This window comes from Saccoglossus kowalevskii, chromosome 12, assembly GCF_978046115.1.
Source record: "Saccoglossus kowalevskii chromosome 12, keSacKowa6.1, whole genome shotgun sequence".
NCBI classification, from domain to species: domain Eukaryota; kingdom Metazoa; phylum Hemichordata; class Enteropneusta; family Harrimaniidae; genus Saccoglossus; species Saccoglossus kowalevskii.
Genome location: NC_140652.1, coordinates 18765410 through 18786211, shown reverse-complemented (window position 1 = coordinate 18786211; position 20802 = coordinate 18765410). Strand labels below are relative to the sequence as shown.

General features: G+C 37.3%; 1 protein-coding gene across 1 annotated transcript; it reads left to right on the top strand.

Annotated features, from left to right (window-relative positions):
- The first annotated feature begins 858 nt into the window (after positions 1–858).
- On the top strand, positions 859–20094 carry LOC102803785 (calcium-activated chloride channel regulator 1-like). The gene is made up of 16 exons (XM_006823659.3): positions 859–1115; positions 8359–8602; positions 9065–9194; positions 9354–9490; positions 10364–10474; positions 10683–10850; positions 10987–11167; positions 11574–11695; positions 15610–15772; positions 16166–16419; positions 16967–17144; positions 18005–18177; positions 18381–18558; positions 18670–18792; positions 19443–19604; positions 19841–20094. Exons 1-16 carry the CDS (start codon positions 892–894, stop codon positions 20092–20094), a joined length of 2802 nt encoding a protein of 933 aa, XP_006823722.2. The 5' UTR covers positions 859–891.
- Positions 20095–20802: the final 708 nt, after the last annotated feature.

Below are 20802 nucleotides of genomic sequence, written 5' to 3'. Positions count from 1 at the left end.
TCAAAACTTCACAAACAGTGTCACTTTATATTCATGTTAAGCTGTACGTAATCTTCAACGCAAACAACGCAAGAAGAGACACAGTAGATCAGCAGGCCAAATCAATCAAGGCGTCATCTTGAAAAGTATACGCATGTCATGAGTTTTATAAGTTACGGCGTGTGGTAATAGCTATTTGGTCATACCAGCTTCGCATTTCTGTAATCGACAATATTGCCAGTTATTTCAAAATTATAATATGTCGTGATAGCTCGCAACGTAAGATAAAGCACAGTCCGTATTCAGCGGGTTCACTCGCCACTGGTTCCCTGGCAAGTGAACAGCTATATGTCCGACTACTCGGCTAAATCACATTACATTACTAACTCTGCAAGCATAAAATATACCGCCACCAAAATGTGACAATGTAATTATCATGTGTTTCTCAGTTGTGCAGCGACATGAAAATATTAGGGAATAAATTTAATTCACTTATTTAAAAACAATTTTGTATTTTGTCATTTAGACGATTCTGACACAAAGTTGTGTTGATAAGTAACATGCCTAAAGTATTGTTATTGATGACAGACAACTTCCTGTGATAGATTATGTGACATCGCATTACATCAAACACCAAACAATTCGGTACGCAATTACAACTTGCCATAAGAATGTACAACCAGTTGTATTCACACGCCTGATATAAACAAACAACGTCGTGCACTCTTCCCCGGGTCACTTAAAAGTCCAATATTCGCAACTCATAAATCACGTGCCAACAATCTACTGTCATTGGTCAGCTATTGTCGTATGATGATACGATTGTATTCGGCACTTAGGTTTCTAACCCCGTTAATACTCAACTAAATGAACCACAGTTACACAGCATGTGTGTGTCAGTGACAACACACAATGGCGTATACTGGTATACATGCGACTTGTCTTTGCTGTAGCTTTTTACTGGCATTATTCGCAATCGCCGGGGGAATAAGCCACACAAAGGTTTACCTGAGTAACAACGAATATCATAATATAGTTATTGGGATTGACGAGAGCGTATTGGAGGACAGCGAATTGCTGGATCGAATAAAAGATGTCTTCACAGATGCATCTGCCTTCCTATATGAAGCGACAAGGTAACCATTTCCATTTGCAACTGTCCATTTCAGTAAAATTTGACAACAATTGTCAGTGTTTATGGTCAACATGTTCTTGGTAGGCTTAAATATTGACCATCACAATCACAACATATGTACCGCGCACAACCTATTGCTCGTTTTCTGATACTTATTATTATTTTTTCTCATGTAAATTGATTCGGCTGTAATTACAAACCGTTCAAACTTCATTTGGCGAAGAGTTGATTTTAGAAAAATATGCAACAAAATTGATTTGTAACTGGGTTTTTTTGTCTGGAACCATGAATGATTGGTTTTATACTTGATAGGTGTGTTTTACTCTATCAGATTTTCGTGATGATGTCACTTGTTTTCTATTCATTGCCAGCCAGAAACCTTTAATACTAATGTGTTCTTATATGACAGTGAATCAGGCCATTGCCAGTGTATGTTTGTATGTATATATAGTTTGCATTACTAACGTATGTTACATTCCCTGCCGTGTTTCCAAAGCGAACACAATAAATCATTCATTTACATGCAATTTTCGTAAAAACTTTCACATTTTCTTGACAGTCGCAGAAATTGGCCTAATTAAAATTCGGGCATTAAAAATATGTAAAAACATTTCCTAGGCTAGCGAAAATGTTTAGAGTGATTTTTTAATCTCGTCACCACCAGATTTTCTTGTTCAAATTTTACCGCACTATTTACTTATATTCTTCAATGATTATGGAAATGAAGCCAATAAACACAATTTGAGTCAATTTACAGTTTTTACTATAACAAATTTGGTATTGTTGTCTAAATTTTCTGAAGGAAAGTGCATACTGTATAAGGAAGTATTTTCTAAATTTGTGATGAAAAGAGAGAACTGGTGAAAGGCTAAACACTATATATTCTATTTAAATGACCGATGTTTATATATTTGGTGTTTATATGTTTATGGACATTCTCCACTGGGCAAAATCGTTGGTATACGGCGGGTACATTAGCGTATTCGCACGCGTATATTCCCGATATTCGAAGATATACGTTGGTCGGCGCACACGTACATTCAACGTATGTACGGGGAATACGCAACGTATATTCACACATTCGGAACATACTGATACGTAAATACAATGTATACACAACAGTATATTTACGCAGACCGGAAGTATACAGTGCGCACATTAACGTGCACCTAATGCAGAACAATGCTGTCTAACGTATTCCTACGTATACGTAGTATATACGGACACGTGATAAACCACTGCACAGAGTTAATACTGACGCAGATCGACGTATACGTAGCGTATACTGTCACGCAATAAACCAGAGCACGCAATTAACATCGGCGTAGATCTACGTATATTTTGCGTATACTGGGCATATTTAAAGCGCATGCTATTGGCTGATTTTTCAGGAACATTTGCATACAGGTCACATATTTTAGGTCATGCTTTATTTCCGGTTAATCATTCACGTAGTAATTTGGTTCTTGGGCGACGCATGTGCTTGTAATTTTTCTACGTACTAGTATTTTGTTTATAAATAAAGTATCGACAGTATTACTCGTGTTTGCTACCGCAACACATTTATTTATAAACACAATACAACAACCTAGCAATATCACGAGCTCCTGTTACAGTCATATACATGTAAAGATAATAAAGAAATGGTTATTGCCACACCCATGGCCATCCCAGTGATCAGACGTTTTTTTTTTATGAACACAGGACCAACAACGAGGCATTAACCCTTTCTTTATCTGTAAGTTACAAGTGACTGTTCTCCCGTGACTTGCATCAGACTAGATCGCATACCACAGGAAACTAAACGTGGGAGGTGATTCACAATGAAATATTTGGCCACTCGATGTTCAACACAAGTAGGGTCAGGGTAACGTGAACAGTTCATAATCGGAAATAACGTTTACAGTAGATCTACGGTCAACGATAACACATTGCAACTAATGCAATTTCGTGTTAATTAATATTGAGGAGTTGTTTTGGGGTAATTGCAAAGGTGGGAATAAAAGACGTACATTTGTGATTCAAGTGATTTAGTATTTATTTGTAATAACAATACACACACTTACAAGTACACAAATCTTCCTCGACATACATAAATAAATCATATGGGGTTTTAATTTCAATTTAATTGAAGGTGAAAAATAAGTTCATTTCAAGTGGTTTAAATTTAGTGGACTTCTTTAACAGAAATAATGACATTAAATGCATTAATTGTTGAATTTCAAGTAATTTATAAATTCAATGAAACAAAAGAAATAAAATTCCAGTTATAAGCTAAAAATATTGAAAGGGTTCATTTGGGTAGGAATCAGAAAAAAAATCACGCTGGTCATCAAAACTTAGGGCAATCACGTGGGGTTTGACAGGTACATGGTGGTCCTACTTATTTCTGGAGCATGCGAATCGGTTGCCGCCTTGCCACTTGGTTGTCTTAATCCAAAATCAAGTCGTGCAGTGCCATGACCTGAATGTCGGAGACCTCACAATGAACATTCCTTTCCGATCTTCTTCGCCGTCTTCCTCATCTGACAGCATAATGTCCACAACTTTCGTCACCATCTCCCACATCTCTTGTTCTTCCTCTTTAACTTCTTTTCCCGACATTCCGTCAGCTGCAATGATAGAAATGTTATTTATAACTAACACTATATTTATTATTACTGCTATTTTAACAAGCTTGAATAAAACGAATTCAAAATTATAAAAACTATAAATTAACACTTACTCATCTCCTCCTTGGTTCTTTATTTGTTTTTTCCATGCTGTATAAAAACACTCTCGTCTCTCTCTGTCATTTTCTGGCAACAGTACCTAAAATAGAATATGTAACAGAGATTTGTCAAGCAAATTTGAATAGGAAAAGGTGTTGTATTATAATGTTTGGTGACCTGGACAGTTTTTACTCAATATATAACCGACTCAACAGTGGGCAATGAGATTCAAACCTACCTCCCGCTCGAAATCAAAACGTGCTAATCATTGTAGTAATAACTTATGTATTTTATATTTAAAATTATAGGGGTGAAACATTTGTTAAGAAAACGCAAGCCAATCACCAAGAATAAAAAATGCACGCGAGCTGTAGCTGGAACAAACGTTGACACATTCAAGAAAAAATAAAAAAAAAATATAAATAAGACAGCGCGAAAAAAATTAATTGCAATGGTCATATCCCGTGATTTCAAATGTTTGCCTCAAATATTATGCCACATAAAACTGTTGTTAAAATGCAAGTTGGTATGAAGTATTACCGGTAGTGCTATATGACTACATCCACCCACACTTGCTTACAGGAAGTCAGTAGAAGACAAAAGATTTTTTCGTTAGTGTGGGGAAACGTTGGTCAGCGTGGGGGAAACAGAGGTGTTAATCCGAAAATTCATTGTCTGTTCTTGTTTGTGATTGGTTCAGGCAACGTTTCGAGGATCGCGTCGTAGCTCCTTCGTTGGTAGTGGGAGCGTGTAAATGGCGAGAGCCGGGTTACCACGAAAGTTGGGTTACCGCTATCGCCATTTATACACTACCATATTTTATAAAAAAAATAAAACAAGAGACTGTATGCAAGTCTAACGCCCACTTTACACTAGCCTGTATCGGTTAATTGCTGAACAGCCTGAGCCCTTTGTCAATTTGAGTATAGCTCTTTGAAAACAATGAAGGATCAGACAAAAGCATGGAACAATGGACATCATATGGTATAACCAGGCCAACATGAATTACTAGTAATTTGGGTGAAGAGGTCAATTAATTAGATCGGATATCAATTTTCGACTTTCGTATACTTACGTTTTTTCTGACACATAAAATAAAATTGCGTATATAGCGATTTGCAGGCTGTAATCAAAATCGATCCACTGAATACAAGTTATAATAGTTACAATGAAATGGTATGAACTAAGTGTGAACAATTGAACAGTGACTTTTCTATGCGTGTTTGAAATGACACAGCTAGACACGCTACATCGACTGAAAGTTAAACACAACTTACACAAATACTGCAGGGTCAATCCGGAGATGCTGATTTTCAGAAATTCTTAAAGGGTTGATATCATTCTCTTGTGATGACTTGGTTTCGGTTTTTAAAATAGCACGCCTTTTTCTGTCTGTTTTGATGTAGCCATGACTTCCTTGCGCAAACGATTTACTGTTGTAACTAAAGATCGCATAATGTTGCTGATCCGAGATGCTTGAAGACTGTGGGCGAGATCTATCAAAACTTCCGAATAAACTTTGACATGGTGAAGATGAGATGGGGATTGAGATCAGCCTGAACGCTGAACGTCAGACAATCGACAACTACGATGGAAATGGGACATCTTGTTCCTGGATTAATACAACAATTACGTAACTGATTTCAAAAGGGCTCATCACTTCAGTCACGTTAGCGTATAGCATTTTGTTAGTAGGGGTGTGCGATTGCGAAATTCGACATTTCACAGTTTCATCATGTTCGATTATTATTTTATTTCCAACAGTAATATAGATATTTGTTATTTTACTATTCTGTACGTACTAAAAACGTAGTGTTTGATTTGTTAGTGACGACGGTTCCAACTCAGCCCATAATGATAACGTCCAACCAGTGTATTGCGCCCTCATTATTTTGGACAGTGTTCTACGGACGCCTGTTCGCGCAAAGAATTGTGGGACACTCTACCACAAAGATGAAATGAATATATATACCCGAACGAGAGAAAATGCGATGTTTAGCGTTGTTCACTGTATGTGTCCCGAGTGTATGTGGTGATATCACAGTCACTCTACTAGTAGAGTGACTGTGGTGATATAGATCGTATTCTGAAAATAACGCAGCGTACGATGGTAAATGGAATAGAAATGAAACTCCGTAATCAAACGATCCATAGAAATGGCGATGACGGCAAATTCGACCAATTTTGTTACATGTGTCTCAGTGAGAATCCATTTCACTTTCTTGGTATGGACTTTGTGGCTATTCTTACCAAAATGCCGATCGGCCAACATTCACGTGTATGAGACCACAAGCCGGCCCCGAGAAAGACGCACACGACCCGAATGGAAAGCATTTTAACACTCGCCAAAATATTCACACTTGTATTGTTCGCATTCATTCAGGCTTGCGAATGATATTGCAATTAATCAACGTGTACTCTATTGTGCAATTTCCTGTCTTGTGTTCGAATTCACCAGTGTATAGTGAGACAAATGAAGACGTCACGTTAATATCAAAGCGATGGTACATTTCAGTCAGGAAATGTTTTTTTTTTTATTTAGAAATTAGTAACAACCGTTTCTAAATTGTACCTGTACATAGCCATTTCTCAATTACATGTACTCGGCAAAACAGGAGACGTTTTTAGATCGATTCAAGACGCCATGCGAGTCGACAGTTCCGGTAATTATTTATTATAAGTACTGGCGGCCGCGATCCCAAATAAAACCGGGCAATTCCACGCGCACAGTATTCTCCACGTATGCGTAAATATACAGACTTCGTAAAACAACGTTAATTGTACTACGAGAATGCATGTAAAATACGTACGTATACGCTGCGTGCCACCCAAGGCGGGCATGTGTGAAAGAAACCATAAAAATACGTAGCGCATATGTACGTATATTCCACGATTTGTATACGTAATCATATCTGCGTATACTAAACGTATACCGTGAATATACACAAAATGTATATATGCGTATACAATCGTATATCAACGATTTTGCCCAGTGCTCGTTTGCATGACATTTTACCCTAGTACTAGCAGTGAGTTGAACGTGTATCTGTCGACCAAGCCAACGCCCATAGCAACCAACAATGAAACATAATTGTTTCTAAAATATAACATTAACTGTCACTATACTGATAAAATTGGCATTGTGACACCTAGAAAAACACAAAAACCAGTTCAAGTTAACTATAGTTAAGAACTATAATAATAGTTTGATATACGATTTTATTTTCATGCGTTTCAGCGATTGATTTTTAGAATATGTATGCTGGGTTATAAAACTTAAACCTTAAACAACTTCAGCGATCACTTTATACTGTCCGTCGTTTTTTACACCCACACGTACATAATCAGGAAATCAACAACACAATAAACAACCTCATTTACTCTTAATGTATTCATCACTTAACACGATAGTTAAAATGATTACTACTGTGACACACGAAATATAGCTGTCCAAGCATGCAGTTCTACTGCTCATTGCCAACACTGTACTGTACAAACACACACAATCTTATAATACTTCTTTTCAATTTAATTTCAATTGCACATTTGTCATGATACACTGGAACTGCATTGTTTTTTACAACGCACGATCAGGTTGTAGTCACCGCAAATATTAAAGCGGGGGAGTCGTCGCCTGCGCATGCGTCAGATGGCGATAGCGTGCCATTGCTTACAAACAAGCGTCTACCCATGAGCCTTTATGTTCTTAGCGTGTTTTGTTACCGTCGCTCAATCGGGACTCAATTCCAGCGCGTGCGCAGTTGACGACCCTCCCGCTTTAGCCCATCTTAAACAAAAGTCGCATATCGTTTGCTATATATAACATACACCGTATACACGCCACAACTATATTTGCACTATATGTTGATTTAAATATTCTTTAATTTGGCTTATTTTATCTGGCTTATTAAATTTGGCTAGAATTTAATATTCGTGATTTCAAATATCACATATTTTATTATTTATACTGTCGTTGTGATAGTATCGTCGTTGAACAGAAAATTATTGGCTTTACATTCTGATAACATAAGACGTCAAATCAGCTAATTATACTGTGACCTAGTTTAGAGTGAACAAACAAGAACGTCAGAGCAGAACAAAGACCAAAACACAACAACACTGTGTTACAGTCTGTTTCTAATGAATAACGGACAATAAAGTTTGAACAAAAACATTGTAAGAGGGAGTCGCCACATAAACGCCGAAACTCATCAAGGGTATTTTCCACGGCTCGTAGATCACATTTATCACCCATTTTACCCCGAGTTACAGACTCGAATATCTCTCTCTCGAACGGAATATTAAAGTACACACCTAGTTCAATCATTTTTTTTTTGTGAATAGAGAGTAGTATCAGTTTTGTTGTTATATCGCCAGTATCGCAATGGGTTTCGTGGCGAAAAATAACCCAACAACCGTCAGAACAGACGTTTAAGCAAGAAGTCTCGAAGTCTTTCAACATATTTGTAAATATTTTATAGTATGGCCACTTTGTCAACTCTGACACCAACTACTTTATGTTTTGTCATTTAGAAAACGTGCCTTTTTCAAGAACATATCTATACTCGTCCCCAAATCATGGAAAAACCACCCGCAATATGCAGTACCCGAATTTCAAAGCTTCTACAAGAGCGACATTAGAATTGGTACCGGGAATGCTCATGGCCCTTACGTTTATAAGACTACCCCCTGTGGGGAGACATCTGACTACATGCACTTGACAGCTGGGTATATGAAGAACGACAGTATTGCACGTGCGTATGGGCCGTATGAAAAGGTGGGTAAAACGGTAAATAGATGAGCGACCGATCAAGTAATATGCTTTCACCATAATAGTGTTGTTCACTGAATGATGTATCTCTTGAAACTAATTACGCAATTCATTGATGTCAGTGAGTGTAATAAAGTAGATGTCTTTTGAACAATGCAATGTTCACAACTATTGTCTAGTGGGCAGTCGTGAAAGCGTTGAAGCGTATCGAGAGGACAATTGATCATATGGCTCGGGGGAAAAAACATCGTGACTGGGGGATGGGCAACTTTTTTGTTTTGCATGATTAACTCTATTGATCATTGTGAGAAATCGAAAATAATTATTTACTTATGATAAGTATTGCTATAAACGGTGAAGCGAAATGAGTACTGTTCTTTTTTTAATTTGTGACTATTGTTGGTGGGCGCACATGATTACGAAATCAATCCTGTGCTTCGCATAACCGTCAGATCTCTCCTTTTGCAGACTATAGTACATGAATGGGCACATCTACGATGGGGCGTGTACGACGAATATCCAGGTGGGGACACCCCATACTTCTATGCAGGTTTGAACGGAGAAATAGAAGCCACGCGGTGTTCCGCACAGATAACTGGTGAGAGTATAACAAGTTGTTCATTACATTTGTCCGGCTTTTTTTATTATATTAGCTTGACGACGTCCTCTCCACAGTCTAAACAAGTATCGCACAATTTGCAAATAATACTTGTTACCACAATATAACTGCAATTGTTTGATCCATTTGCTTCAATAGGCATCACGTTTAATAAGGCGACTCTCAATGATTGTGCCATCTTGCATAATTTACCAGAGCCGGACTGTCGATTTTACGATTTCAAGAACACATCGGAAACAACGGCATCACTCATGTACCGCCAATATCTCCCACAAGTGAGTAAATACTAGATACACATTCTGGCGATTTGTATTTGGGTTATATGGATCCTTACCATCCAAAAGTTCTGCTTTTAATCTCATACAGCCAAGACAAAAATATGGTGACAGGTCTCTGAGGCGAAGAATATTAGAAACGATTGCAAATACCCTGGTTCTAATATAATGTGCACTGAATGAAAGTACACACAATTGTAAATTATGCTATCACTTACCACCATCGCCTTTTCATTCCATACAATTAATTACCTTATACTGTGAATTTATAGCCTTGGCCATCTATACGTTTCAATGCATTACATAAATTAGCTCACGCAGTAAATTTGCAGAAATGGTCATCTATGCATTTCTATGTATAAGGAAAACTGGCCATACTTGAAATTTACAACTATCTATGTATAACTTCATTAAACGACAATGTACACTTAAATTTGCTGTATGATTGATAGCATATGCAGTTTGAAAGGGAAACCCAATTAAATTAAAACCAGGTAAAGCGTTTTCTGTATTGGACACATAGTCTCACTCAAATAATTGCATGTTCTGAATGTGTCTTGTTGAATTTTATTTGAATATAATAACTTAGATATCCTTATTTATGTCTACTTCAATAAAACACCGGGATGTATTAACTTCAGAATGTCGTACATATAACATTGTATAATGATAAACTATTGCGGATAGTAAATTGTTGCCACTATTTTTACTATGAGAAGATAAAGCATGTCTCAAGACTGGCAGACTCAAACAATATTCTTTGTACAGTCGCATAACATTTTCACCGATGGGATCTGCAGGTCAATGGCGCCCTCTAGAAAACACAGATTGTTAACTACTAGATTTTAAATGCATGTATTGTGTGATTCCCAGCTGGCTCATTTTTGTGACAACGACGCCATGGCAAGTACGCCGGGGAGTGTGCACAACTATCAGTCCCCGAGCAAACATAACAGATTATGCAACGAGAAAAGCGTTTGGGAGGTAAGGAATTACCACGTAACATACACATACATTTAGTGATGCGTGAGTTTTATTCAGATGATGAATATTAGCTAGGAGGTTTTATTTGTTTGATCAAACTATGAGATTAAGAGATTAAGTTTCACCTTATGTTCCTAAAATCGTTACCAATATTCACAAATTACAGCCAGCTGAGTCATACACATGCTTGCATTTCATTTTTGATTAGGTGATGCGAGAGCATGTTGATTTCGCTGGTGGGGTCAATCCAACGCGGGAAAAGGCTTATACAGTACCAGATTTCCACGTTGTTAAACAAAGAAACAAACGAACTGTATTGGTATTAGATATATCGGATAGCATGAACGAGTTCCTTAGATTAGATAAGCTGAGACAGGTGGGTTGTATGCGTAAATAACTCAATAATTAGTTGCATGGTGTTGCGGCTTTCGTGTATGGAACTATGGCCAAATTTGAGCTGTTATAGTATTATGTGTTATTCCGTTCTTTAAAATCTGTTTTGTCTCATACAGGCCGTTAGTAATTACATTTTAAATATCATCGATGATGGCGAGGAGCTTGGTTTAGTTGTATTCAATTTCATGGCCACTATTAAGTCACAGCTCGTAGTAATTTCCGATACTACAAGAGAAGAGCTCTTACTTCTTATTCCTACAAGTGACGACACTGATGGGGCCACTAGTATAGGCGGCGGTGAGTAACTTAATCTCCGATGACATAGATCGAAGTATCGGGAATTGTGTCCATATATCATGATCTATTAAGTGATATGATACAATGCAGGGTATGTCGTGACTGCATGGTATTTATTTATTTATTTACTTAATTGTGTTTATAAATCGCGCCCTCTAGCGATACATCGCGTCTAATGATGTTAAAGGATGCACGGAACGCCTTTCTCTACATATAAGTGTGTTATATTCTAGACAACAACTAATTACTTAATTACTGCCTACACACTGTACTACATTGCTTACCTCATATTGGTGTCATCGAAACTTTTTGCCGTTAGAGGGCCCTATTATTGATTAGGTATGCGTAAGTAATTGTACTTTTTCAAGCTATATCCAAGCAATTAATTTATAACAATTTGTCATAGGAATTTCTAAAGCTATTGAGGTTTTGGAAGAAAATGGCAGTGACCCGTCTGGCGGTTGTATTCTACTTGTAAGCGACGGTGAAGAAAATACAAATCCTTTCATTTCTGATGTCAAGCCGACAGTGAGTTAAACACTCCTACTATCAACTATTTTTACTGAAATTTCAGAAATTTGTATTATGTTGTAATATCGTTGTGGTTGATTTGCACTCACTAACATACCTATGCATATTCCCCTATAAACAGTGTTCCATTCAAACCGCACCCGACATATGCCACCATCATGGTGAAATTTTGAACAAACGACGCGTGTAGAATTGCGGGACAAAAGAAGGCACGAAACTAGCATTCTCTGAATGACCAATCGACAGTCGTTTACGTGAAAGGTTTATTAAGTGATAGTCGCCATTTTGTTCGTACATAAATCCCATGAAATAAGATGGTTTAACGATGTCCTTGTTGGTAGAATGAATCTAAACGGGAAACTCGTCACCTGCGTCAGATGGCCATAGCGTGTCATTGTTTACATACAAGCGTCTACCCATGAGACTTTGCGTTTAGCGTGTGTTGTTATCGTCGCTTGGTACTTAATTTTCGCGCGTGCGTATGACGAACTATAGACGAATCCGAGAAGCAGATGAATTACCCCTTCGCCGTAGGCGGCGCGCTCACGGCCGCCATTACCGGGGGGGGCAGCGTGAATCGATAATGAAGTGGAAATTTTTCGTCAGTGTAATGTTGTTTTGATCAAAATTTTATACCATAATTTTAACTAGTGTTATAGTTTCAATGTTTTTATGATCATGGGAGGGTCAGAAAAAACTGTAAGTTTCTAGGATGCACGAACAGCGATAAAAAACTTTAAAAAATGGAAACAAACTACGTGCCAAATCCATTCACCAAAGACACATGTTGAGTGCGAATGCAGGCAACCCCCGGGAGGGGGGTACTTGCAAAAATACTGACAGAGATGTGTAGCTGGTTGTTTGAAACACCTACCCCTTATCAGAAAGAAATAAACTCAAATTGCCTACCCCTTTTCAGTACGCATAAATGGTAAATAGCGAATCAGAGGATCTATATCCGTTTCAGGTTTATTTATTCCGGGAAATGGGGGTGGGTGGTCAGCAATTTTTATTTACCTAGATGGACTCCCGGGGATATAAAAAAAGTTGACGACCGAAATGAAGTTACAGAAAGAAAAAATCAGCTTAATTTTTCTGATTTTTGGATCACTCAAGCTCTAGAGACAGTCTTTGGAAAATATGGTCCTTTTTTCAGACAGAAATAATGACAAAAAGATACAGACAGGGTAAAATAACATACCCCTTTTCAGACAGAAGTGGTAAATTTGGGACCCTTTTTGGCGGCACATATACATATTGCACATTAATGTGAGTAACCCCCCTCCCCGGGAGGCAACCTTACCAAATGCACCGGTCTCCAAACGAAAAAAAAAAACAGAGTCTGCCAAGCTTCTGATGAAATGGAAGCAGATTATACAAAAGAAAGAACGATTTATAGCAGTAAAACGAATGTTTAGTAATGGAAACTTCGTCGCATCTAGTGATACAAATGAAAAGCCCCCGTTTCACAAAAATGTAAACAAAGCCAATTTCGCCAATTCACATCGTTTGTGTTGTACTCGTAATAGCAGTATGAGTATTGAAGCATAATGCAACACAGGGAGTATCTTACGAAAATATGTGGAGGCAGCTTCTAGTTATTCTCGTTTGTTTGTAAACAAACTTGTTAATGTAAATGTGATTCGTGATGTTGCATTCAATGTGATTACGACTGAAAGATTTGAAGTAACACTGTGTTGGACCGTTCATGTTCAAGAAGAAATTGATTTCAATATGAAGAATGGAAAAAGGGAAAAATAAATTTGTAATTTTCCACGTTTTGAATTTATTTCAATAGTTCCCCAAAAGTGGATCACTTGCAATAATGCAACATTTAGATTTTGATTTCTCATTGTAATTTTGCAAGTCAACTGTTTGAGAGAATGCACAGGCTCTTTTGTTTACATTCATATCAAAGCTTGATATAAATAATATGAATGTGAACAACTGAGTCTGTGCATTTTCACAAACTGGTAGTTTACTTTGTACATGATATCGGTAGATAGTATTAAATACACCAGTAAAATACATGTACAATGTAAAACACCATGTTGAGTTCTCATGCTTTCACCGCGTTAAGATCATAAGTTAAGATCATAAATGTATTATTGTAAAGTTGAGTCTATAATTGTGAAATTGGACAAAATCAATGCATTGAAGTTTGTGCTAAATGTTCACTAGAGCAGTCGTACTGGTACCTTCAGGGCTTGTTAACGAGATGCACAACAGCATCTCAGCGCACGTGCATTGATGTTGCCAAATTTTACCCTTCAATTTAAGTGACAGTTCTTTAACATGCCTTCCTTGATCAAAGCAGCCTTTGTGTTTACCAAATTAGTTAATTTGTTACTACAAGTAAACTTTGAATAGTTCTTACAGTTTTTTATCATTTTTTTTATTTATTTCTTATTAATGGAAATAATAACATGTTGAGTTGCATGCTGAGTCAGTGTTTATAATTACTGTACATGATGTCAAACCCTTGTCCCTTAATGTATTTTTCAGGGCTCAGATTGAAACTTTAGTATAGCGGTTTTTAGCTAATTTATCACATCAAGTTATCAACATGGTGTGCTTTTATATTTCAGCGCATGGTAAATCTAGTGAAACATCATCAATCGCATAGTCATGAGGACCCCAGACAAGAAACTTGCATCTTGTTCTTCCTGAGCAAAACATTGCAATTTCCACCTGGGTATAGTAAATACTGGCTGCGGTTGTTGCTGCATTACCTGTGAAGCGTGGGTGAACATGGTTGCGAATCCATTTTGCGGGATCGGTGTTCAGTTTCTTTAGGACGCTTGCAGCTGCACTACTTGTGATACGTAGATTTCTCTGAGATGTCCAAAGGGCAGAGTTTCAGTTTTTTATTTATTTTTTCTACATCAGCATTTATTATTAACATTCAAATGCCTAAATATTTTGAATAGTTATGAAATTGCTTGTGCTGCCATGTTATTTTACGAGTGTTCATCAGTGTAGTTACAATGATCTTCTTGGCGATCAATGCCCATCATTTTCCACAAAGAACGACTATCCACTAACCCTAGTAAGTCTCTACAACAAAAATTAAATCGTACCATATGAACAACCTACGATTCTGTACATCGACCGTGTTTGTAGGGGACTGCCCAGTTACTAACGAGAATAATTCTCCTACGTCTGTTCTCCATCGATCGTTTTAGAAAACAGCTTAACTCTGTACGTGCAAGTAGCGATTTGGACACACACAAACGAAACAAAATCATGTTTTACAACAATTTCTACACAAAGTCTGAATTTCCAGCTTTGGCCAGTCTCTAGCCCTGAGTACAGTCCTATAGGTTGGCCTCCTTCCGTTGATCATTCGGCCCCACATGTTAGCCAGTCTCTAACATCGTCTTTCCAAATATCCAAGAAAATAATCGTTGGAAATACGTATTAAATATTTGTAGGTGAGTTTGTAGTGGTGGTAATAGTACGAGTTCGCATGTAATTAATAAATATTATTATTATTTTTACGTAATTTGTTATGGGACGCCATGACTGTGAGTGGTATATGCCCCCCAGTAATGGCGACGGCGTATGAGAACGCACTTTCGAGAAGCGCTCGTCGGATTACTCTATTACACCGCAGCTGACTATGCCTTACATGTATTAATAGAATGTTTAATATTGTGAAGAAGAATGTGTTAATGTCCCGCTTGACAGTGTGCTTTTCGGTTGAATAGCTTGAGGTTCACGCCATGAATTCCCAAGGGGTATATTTGCCACTTTTCATAATTTGTGTTGTTCCGCGTGGCATGTGCGGGCGTTCGTATGTAAACATACAGCCTGAATCTGACCGTGAGCTACCAAGCCGTGGAATACGAGACGTTGATCAAATCGTGTTCACATTATTAAATATTTGAAAGAATAACCATCTTTTCCAGGTACTACAGAAGCATGTGACTGTTGACACCATAGCATTCGGTGCAGATGCTTCCTCAATAGGGGAGCAATTACCTGCAGCAACGGATGGATTGACATTCTATTATTCAGAAAGGTCCGATTCTAACGCATTGAATGAGGCCTTCATCGCTATTGCAAAAAGGGGTAAATATAAAAACGCAATCCATTTGAATTTGCAGTCTGCGTCCTTACCTGCTTCACTGTTTGCGGCGCACTACACTAAACTAAGGGAAGTATCTGCCAGCGTATATGACTTTCATTGGACAATAATTTCAAGCGCTATGGTTGGTCACTAAAGCCAAGTTCGTTCGTCTTTTTTAATCAACCATACCCTCAAGCAGCATATTTTTCCAATGTGTCATTTTATATCATCGATTCATATGCTTTTTAGAAACATTTACATGACAACGACCACAACACCAAACAAAGTGGCGGATGTGATCAGCATTGTTTTCTACCTAATGCAGCTCCTTGGACGCGTATCACCGCTAGAGGGCGCAATATATAATATCTCAATAATATTGTATTTATTTGTAGGTGACCCGGACGTATCTGTATTGATTCACAGCAATGCTATGTCCCTCAATGGTGGTGAGGTGTCAACTATTAGTATTACGATTGATTCTACAATTGGACGAGGAACTGAATTCTTGTTCAATTACCTTGGTTATCAATCTATTGAAGTTACTCTGCATGCTCCCAATGGAAGCAGTGTCGGCGAAGACTCTCCTTTCTACTACACGGATATTACATTTCAATCTATAACAATTAAACTACCAGGAACAGCCGAGGTATTCATACTCACAAATATATCACGTTCCGTAATGTAGCAGTCTCACATATACAACGATATTATTTGCCCGAACTAAGCGACAGCGCTGTGCCTTCTACGTACTGACTATGTGTGAGAGTTTGTCATGCACGCATGTCACGGGTGCTTTGTGATTATTTTTTTGAAAACGCTTGTCATGTACCTGAGCTAGTATCGATGTACATTTTTTGTTTTGTGTCTGCCTCAACTGCGGTTGGCGCCTTGCACAGAATCACGTGTAATTAGACGGCGCTGCCATCGAAATTGAACTTAATATGTATTATACTAGATGATATTCTGAATCTGAATAGAATACTAGTATAACTGAAATGCAAACTAAAAACTATTAATTCTGAATGCGTAAAGTAAAGTAAGAAAAAAGGCACGGCGAACCCCCTGGGTTGTCGAAGATATATTTAAATGAATTACCATGGGATTTTAAATTAAAACTCTTTAAACATCATAGTCGCTAGCTGTCTCCCAAAATACACAATTTATTGCACGTTATCTTTTGTTTACTTTCCAAGATCGGTGTATGGACTATATCATTATACAATCCGTCAGTGTATTCCCAATCCGTGACTACCATAGTTCAATCTAGGAGCAGATATCCGGGCCAGTACCCGATATCAATTAAATCAGAATGGAGTGCTCTGGTCGTCACACCTCCAGAGGTGCTTATTTTGTATGTGACTATTGCGAAAGGTAATATTTGCGTCAACAATTTTAGTTAATATAGTAAAGTTACAGTAGTAAAATTACGAAATGCGACAAATACTATGAGATTGACAGAAGTGTACGAGGTGCGAGTAAAGATGTATACCACGAAGGAAACGATACAATTGCCAGTGCAAGTATGTTTACATCAATACAAATTTGTAATTTATGCTTTGTCGTTTGCTCATGAAAAAGTCAATAGTCCAGTTGTTAGAGGCTCTACCTGCTGCGGTCGATTTTGTGGATTCGAACCCCTTATTGGCCAACTTTTGAAAATGATCGGGAAGAAATCAATCTGTTCGCCAGCTCAAGACATTGCAATGCGACTGAAGCTGCTCACTCCCAGTCAAGATGCAAAGTCCGATTTACAATAACGATTTACGAAATATGCCACAGTTATGTATAACGTTGTAACTGTAGCAATCACACATATGAATGTAACTTATAAATTACACTCTCCGTATGTATGCGTGGATGGACGGTACCAATAAAAAGTCATGTGTGGGTTGACTAAAATAAACCAATTTGTGTAATCCATTAAAACGCTATTGCAAAAACAACCTTGTAGATCTGGAATTGTTGGATGGCTTCCCCAATCATTGACACATTTGACGACTTCAGCTACAACCGAAAGAGCCTCTGTTTGAACTGTTGGAGGTATCGTATGGTTGGGGATATGATATACACAAATTCATGAAACCTATCTAAAACGTATAATTATTTTTGCATAGTTTATGTTTATAGTTGTATGTACTACTAGACATTGTGCTAACATTCCAACCTTCTTTTGTATATACAATAATGATTTGCAAACAGTATTCCGAAATTCGTGTGTGATTCACATACAGGTACCATGGCAGTACTTAATGCTGCAGTTATTGCCACTATTGAGAGACCCAACAACGATCCTATTGAGTTGACCATGGCAGATGACGGTGCTGGTGCTGATATCACCAATGACGATGGTGTATATTCATCATATTTCACAGCATTTAATGGAGATGATCGGTATAGCGTTAAGGTAAATCAGCTAGAACGCAAAGCCTACGTTTTGGCCGTAATATAGTGTGATTATTAGAGATGAGTAGCGCCACCAGCGGCGTAAATGCACGTTTTGTTTTTATGTGTGATGTGTTAATTTCTTGCGGCACTTTTTTTGTGCTTTGTATTTGTATTTTCACACGTAGTTGATATATTTCACAACTTATTATGATTCAACCCTAGATTAGAATTGCCAATACTAACAATACAATGATTAGTCGAAGTAACCTGGCCGGTGTTGGTTCCTTGATTGACCCTGACTTTGAGAGTTATATAACAGATACTGGTGGCGAAGAGACTGGGGAGTTTCAGAGAGTTTCCAGTGGCGGCAGTTTTAGATGCCAAGGCTCAATTTGCAATGGTTAGTTGCCGGCGGTGTATGCTTCATTTCAATTCTATTCAGTTCGTTGTGTTATATCATTCATGCATTGTTTCCACCTTTATATTGTGTTATCCATTGACGTATTATTAGGTTACTCTGACGTCTATGCTCCATGTAAAGTTGTTGACCTTGAAGTAAAGCGTATATCCTTCAGTAATCAGCAAATCACAATTCAGTTCACCGCACCGGGAGATGATCTAGATTTTGGAAATGGTAAGTGATCTGTGGTTTATCAAGTACAGTCTGAAATGCATCCTTCATTTGAATATTTGTTCATTCCTAATGATTTCGGTCGTCTTGGCAACCGTGAATTAAACAATTATTGTGTACCCTCAAAATTTGGAAAATTATTTAAGAGACATTTCCTTGCACCCATCTGTCATTGTCTCCTGTTTGACCACAACCAGAAATACAAGTATTAAAATATAAATATTTCGTGCTCGAGGATTTTGTTGAGCGATTCAGTTTCACATTCTAAATAAAATCAACACTTTTGCCTAAACTGTTATATGATAATGCACATATAACAAGGCTTCACAGTTCACAGAGTATGCACCTTGTGACAAATCCATCAGTAAAAATATTGCAATATCGCATTTGTTACTAGCAGGAACCAGGAAATCAAATGATAATCAATTCCCCATGTTATAAACTTGCACAAAAAACATACATAGAATCTACCATAGGTGCCTGATATCCAATAAAAAAATATAGTACACAGTTGGCTGGCAAAGTTCTATTTAATGTAGTGACAACAATAAAAACTAAACTCGGTAATTCGGTATTAAAACACAGTTAAGTGATGATGCATTCTATATTGACGAATATCTATGATATATAAAGTTTATTTTTTATACTTGCAGCAACGCGTTATGAGATATGGATGTCCACTGCATTTGCTCTGATGTATTCAGACCATGAAATGACAACCAACCTGACGCAACATAATTTAACAGATGGTACGTTACATTCACCACGGCCATCCGGACAAAAAGAACATTTTACTGTTAGAGTACCGGGACGAGGTATGTGACTATATACTTATTATTCGTCATAACAAAAAATCGTTTTATGTGGCTAGTGCTAAGAACCTTAAAGTGAACAATTCTAAGAGGTATAAACTTATGGTTCATTATTTAATTGTGTAACATTAATAACACAATCTATTGTTCTTGTTGAAGAATATATTTGATACAATATTTTCTATATTTTTAGATACACTCATTGACAAGACTTGTTTATATTTTTTTGAAATGCACAGGTGATATTACGTACGTATTTTGCGTGGTCGCCGTAGACGCTTCCAACAACAGATCACCTCGATCCAACATTGTCTCTGCTTCTATGAAAGATTTCACTTCATCAACAGATGACAATGAAACTAGCTTTCCTCTAGCATATATAATGGTGACTATCACCATTCTGTTATTATTATTTGTCTTCATTACAACAATACTTTGTATGGTGAAGAATACGAAGAACAAAGTAGGAAACAGCCACATAAACTTGATTTAACCCGAAAGAGTTATTATTATTATTATTATTATTATTATTATTATTATTATTATTATTATTATTATTATTATTATTATTATTATTATTATATTTCCATTGTAGTGCTTGTGTAATACCCTGTAGAGCTGGTCCATTCCATGGACCTTGGGCGCTAGATGGAAAATGCTATGTTGATAGTACACTTCTTAGTTTCAATAATGCGGATCTATTTGAGTTCTAAGATGTTAATATCTCCAGTCCACCACTTCACAGTCATTGAATGGTCTTGTGTCTGTCAACATCTGCTTTTTTTCAATCTCTTTGGGATATCTGCAATGCATTATCTTCTCTTCCTAATTCTTTAGTATTATATCCTGAGCATAGTGCTTAGATATTTCTTTTCTCTGCATATTTTGTAATTTTTATTTTTTGGGATTTCATTGGTCATTCCCAGCTCCAGTTTGTATTTTCTTGCTTTTTTTTTTGAGGTCGAGTAGATTTTCTTTTTTTTCGCGTGTTGGAGCAGAAGGTATTCAGATTTTGCTAGGTGTCCAGACCGATGGTGATTGTCTAGAAGGACATTTCAAGCTGGGTCATGCCTCTTCCTCCTGCTGTTCGTGGTAGGTAAAGGCGGTCCACATAAGATTTTGGGCGGTGCATTCTTTCTATAGTGGTAAATATGCGTGTTTTTTGTATCTAACTTCTTGAAATCACTCAGTTCCCAGTGAA